This window comes from Penaeus japonicus, unplaced genomic scaffold, assembly GCF_977035675.1.
Source record: "Penaeus japonicus unplaced genomic scaffold, GWHDUDI00000001_assembly GWHDUDI00000030, whole genome shotgun sequence".
In the NCBI taxonomy this organism is placed as follows: Eukaryota; Metazoa; Arthropoda; class Malacostraca; order Decapoda; family Penaeidae; genus Penaeus; species Penaeus japonicus.
The window spans coordinates 19,657,899-19,662,898 of record NW_028234432.1 but is presented as its reverse complement, the minus strand read 5'-3'; the positions used below and the strand labels follow the sequence as shown (position 1 = coordinate 19,662,898).

The window sequence follows — 5,000 nt, the reverse complement described above, 5'->3', positions numbered from 1 at the left end:
TTATACTTTTATAATAGCAACTTTACGAAATTAATTTTGTGTAATATTATTACACAATATTATTAGTGATAGTAATGATGATAATAAGCAATAATAATAACAATAAGGAGAATGACAATAATGATAATAACAATAATGATAACAATAATAAGCATAATGATAATGATAAGAGTATATAATAACATTAATAATCATCATTCTTGTTATTGTTATTGTCTTTATTGTTGATATCATCATTATTATTGTTAGGATTATTATTATCAGTATCTTTATCATCACTATCATAATAATGACTACCATTATCCTTACTATTGCTGTCCATATCATTATCACTATTGCTAATATAATTGCTCTCATTATCATCATTATTGTTATTATTTTGTTATTGTTATCATTATCATCACCATTATTAATATTATTACTCCATTTCTATTACATTTTTTAATTTTTTAATATTAATATTAACAGTAATAAGCAATAATAATAACAATAAGGAGAATTTTTTAATTTTTTAATATTAATATTAACAGTAATAAGCAATAATAATAACAATAAGGAGAATGACAATAATGATAATAACAATAATGATAACAATAATAAGCATAATGATAATGATAAGAGTATATAATAACATTAATAATCATCATTCTTGTTATTGTTATTGTCTTTATTGTTGATATCATCATTATTATTGTTAGGATTATTATTATCAGTATCTTTATCATCACTATCATAATAATGACTACCATTATCCTTACTATTGCTGTCCATATCATTATCACTATTGCTAATATAATTGCTCTCATTATCATCATTATTGTTATTATCTTGTTATTGTTATCATTATCATCACCATTATTAATATTATTACTCCATTTCTATTACATTTTTAATTTTTTTAATATTAATATTAACAGTAATAATATTACTATCAATATCATCATTATCATCACCATTATCATTATTGTTATTTTTATCCTTGTTCCCATCATTATCATTATTATCATTACCATTATCATTATTACTGATATCATTGATATAATTATTATTGATATCATTGATATAATTATTATTGTTATCATCATTATTATTGTTATTATCATTATTATCATAATTATCATTATCATCCCTATTGTTATTCATATCAGCATTATCCTTTTCATTATCATTATAATTGTGAATATAATTATTATCATTGTTATCATTATTACATTTGCTATCATCATCATTGATAATGGTAATTATCATTACCTCAATTATTACTCTTAATATGATTATTATTATCTTTATAATCCTCCTCATTATCATTATCATCATTACTATTATCATCCTCATCACTATTATCATTATCACTACTATTATACTAACTTTCCATATCATTAAAACTATCATTAATACCATCATTGTTAATATCATCAGTGTCGTTATCATTATCATCATTACCATCCTCATCACCTCCATCCCCATCATCACAATCCCAATTACCATTCTTCCTCAACAGTCCCTGGGCGTGCGAGAACTCACCTCTATCCCTCCCGCGGCAGCTTGGGACACCTGCGAGAAATCACTGTAATCGGCGCTGCTCTGAGACTCTTGGCTGAGGTCTTGGTTACTCGGTATCTGCTTGGCCGCTGTGTGCTTGAATGCTTGCGTGCGTGTAGGGTGACCAGGATGACAGTAGGTGGATTAGAAAAAGATCGAAAAGTTGTGAAGGGGAAAATACGAATAGAATGTGAAATGTATTATCAGGAGGAAAAAAAAAAAAAACAGAAGAGAAATATGTACTCCGACCTAAGAAATAAACAGGAAGTGACTCGAAAGAAATATTTCAAAATAATCGCATTCAAAGATGAAGCTTTTGCAGGACCCATTCTTACCGAAGGAGAAAACAACGCTCTTGGTGGTGGAGGTCGCGGGGTCAAAGGTCACGTGGTAAGTCCAAGAGTGAGAGATGGGAGAACTGAGACCGAAGCTGTTGAGGTAGATGTCACTGTACATGTCTGTCTTATATTGAAATAAACGTTTGTGTTGTGTATAGTATTTTTTGGTCATGTTTGTCTATGAATTTGGACAAGTGTAAATACCTGCGCATTGAAATATAGGCCTTTACAAGCAAATGATTATGAAACTGAAATATATCACAACAAATACCATTAAACTTCAGCTACAAAGTTAATTGCTATTTTAAAAATCGCGAAAATAGAATGACATCCTTACTTAAACAAGGAACCTGGAGCCTGAGGTTGAGGGATGTCACCTGACCACGACGCCTCGACACGAAGACCAAGGGAAGGTGGCAGAATGGGCGCCTGGTTGTGGCAGGAGTTGCAGAGGGGAAAGGAAGGACTATTTGTTAGACATTTCTCTGGACGAATTTAAAGTTTTTTTTTCCTCTTTTCTTCTTTGATACAAAGTTATGTAAGTGTATTGATAGTAAAACTGGTGTAAAGACAAAGAGGCATATATTCACATGCATAAATAAAGCACAGGTGTTCATACTAATCAGTCAAATCAACATATACTTGTGCAAACCCTCATGCAAACCAAAACCTTCTGACTGAAATAATCAGTAATTTACAATAAATAATAGATTGAGAATAAAAAAATGACATACTGAATAGTTCTTTGAGTTCGCGAGAGTGACAGTCTTCAAGTCTGGCCTGGTAATGAGGTCATTGGGGTCGCGAATGGAGACGAAGGTAAACGGGGTATTGTAAGCGGCCACCAGATGGAACTAGAACGAAATAGAATTTGTTTACTTATCACAGTGTGTCGAAAATTATATTGAGCAACAGTTATGCTGACCCAAAATATGCAGACAATATGTCAGTGGTCTATTATGATAAGCAAATCAACGTATGGAATATACATAAAAAAATAACGTTTTATCGAGAAGATAAAAGAAACGAAGCTCACAGTCTGGTTCGCGACTGGTTCCAAAGAAACGCTGCCTCCGCTGTGTCTCAGAGTGAGGTCCGAAGTCCTAACGACGAAGGGCAGCTGCAGAGACCAGCCTCCTTGCAGACCAGCGCCTACTGCAAGGTTTTCGTACCATGGCAGGAGGGTCTTGGCCACGAGGGATACCTGGTGATCCGTGCTAGAGCAGAATATACGATTTTTAAATCTTTTAAAGAAAAATAAACATTGTTAAGATGCAAACCATTAATATACATACATCAAATCAATATATGTACCTTATATTTTTCTGAAATATATTCCAGTCATTATATTAATCTAATTCTTTCGTCAGTCATCACCACCCTCGTTTCTATTCCCATCTTCCGGGTCCCCTTTTTGGCCAGGGGATCAAACACGCACCTCGCCTCCGACTTACTCTGAGGCGACCTCTGCGCCAAGAAACACGGGGACGCCGGGAGCGACGTCTAGGCGTGGGTTGGAGGGCTGCTCCAAGCGGGCTGTCGAGCAGGACACGAAGCTTCCGTCGTACTGCCGGGAGGCAAACGAAAGCGAAAAGTATTTGAACATTGAAACCCCAAGTCTTCTATCTGTACACATAACTCACGGTAGGATGCATCGCATAACTTAAATATCCCAAATAATTCCAGCCTACAAACCGAAATGGTAAATAAGGACCTTCACGACCAAGGGGAAGCCGACATCCGTAGGGACGACGACAGTGGAGTCAATAAACTTGTGCAAAAGCAGGATGTGGTTCCCCATCTTGCTTTTCATGGCGTTGACGAATTCCCTGACCGTTTTGACTGCGGGGAAGGACAAATCGACAGACAAATCACGTCTTTAGCTTGGTTTACATCACATCAGATGTCTGTTCCCCTTGAGGAACATTCAGATATAAATTATTGTGGCAGCTTTATCTAGAAATGTGATGATGTATATGAATTCCGTTCCGTCATTTGTGAACATGTCGGTCTATGTGTGTGTTTATACGTATCTATATATATTTATATGTGTAATCAGTAAAAATCTATATTGTAAAAAGAAAATACGCTCACATTTCGATCCCGGGAGAAGTTTCAACGATAGTCTAAGCAGTTGTTGAAACTTGACTGTCCACGTGGCGTCTAAGACCTTCCTATGTGACTTAACTCCAAGTTGCTCCTGTTTAGACGATCAGTTCTTAGTAACTCTTTTAAACAATCCTTTTAAATGAATTCAAAAGCGTTACAGAAAACGAAAATCATTATCAAAACGTAAACAAACAAACAAACAAACAAAAAAAAAAAAGCGATAAGAAAAAATAAATCCATAAGCTTTACAGAAAACGAAAGTTAGTCTCTGAACGTGAGAAAAAAAACATAAAGTAAATTATTCTTAGGACGAAAATTATTCTAAAAAACAACAGCAACAACAATAAAAAAACGACATGATTCTCTCACTTTGACATCGTTGAACATTCCTACGACGATGTCAAAGGCAGCGTCACTGGCACCCTCTTTCTCCCTCGCCGCCGGTCCGGGTTTCTTCAGCCAGAGCCTCGCCAGGTTGCGCTGGTGTAAGTCCGACTGCGGGTGAGAGACATAAGTAGGTAGGTACGTAGATAGATAGGTAGGTAGAAGGGTGGGTGGGTAGGTAGATAGAGGGGTAGGTGGGTAGGTAGATAGAGGGGTAGGTGGGTAGGTAGGTAGAGGGGTAGGTAGATAGGTAGGTAGGTAGTCAAGTAGGTAGGCAGGTAGATAGGCAGGTAAGTAGATTGATGGGTAGGTAGGTAGGAAGGTAGGGAGGTAGGTAGGTAGTTAGGTAAGTAGATAGGTAGGTAAGTAGACTGGTAGGTAGGTAGACAGATAGTTAGGCAGATAAGTAGATAGGTAGGTAGGTAGGCAGTTAGGGAGGTAGGTAGGTAGGTAGGTAGGTAGGTTAGAGAGAGAGAGATAGAGAGATAGATAGATAGATAGATAGATAGATAGATAGATAGATAGATAGAGAGAGAGAGAGAGAGAGAGAGAGAGAGAGAGGAAGAGAGAGAGAAAGAAAAATAGAGAGAAACGGAACTAACCTCTGAGTGAAAAACTGAATCGTAG

At 35.7% G+C, this 5,000-nt stretch overlaps 1 protein-coding gene across 2 annotated transcripts in view; it reads right to left on the bottom strand.

The window, feature by feature from the left end:
- Nucleotides 1–5,000, bottom strand: part of LOC122264148 (hemolymph clottable protein-like) — an 18,022-nt gene that overhangs the window by 2,849 nt on the left and 10,173 nt on the right. For both annotated transcript variants that reach the window (XM_086555171.1, XM_086555172.1), the window contains exons 17-26: nt 4,976–5,000; nt 4,359–4,484; nt 3,975–4,080; nt 3,595–3,722; nt 3,335–3,447; nt 2,917–3,097; nt 2,615–2,734; nt 2,218–2,309; nt 1,878–1,972; nt 1,525–1,646 (exon numbers count right to left, since the gene is read on the bottom strand). The exon at nt 4,976–5,000 is cut by the window's right edge and continues 89 nt beyond it. In XM_086555171.1, coding sequence (XP_086411297.1) covers nt 1,525–1,646; nt 1,878–1,972; nt 2,218–2,309; nt 2,615–2,734; nt 2,917–3,097; nt 3,335–3,447; nt 3,595–3,722; nt 3,975–4,080; nt 4,359–4,484; nt 4,976–5,000 — 1,108 coding nt within the window. The remainder of the gene's footprint in view (nt 1–1,524; nt 1,647–1,877; nt 1,973–2,217; nt 2,310–2,614; nt 2,735–2,916; nt 3,098–3,334; nt 3,448–3,594; nt 3,723–3,974; nt 4,081–4,358; nt 4,485–4,975) is intronic.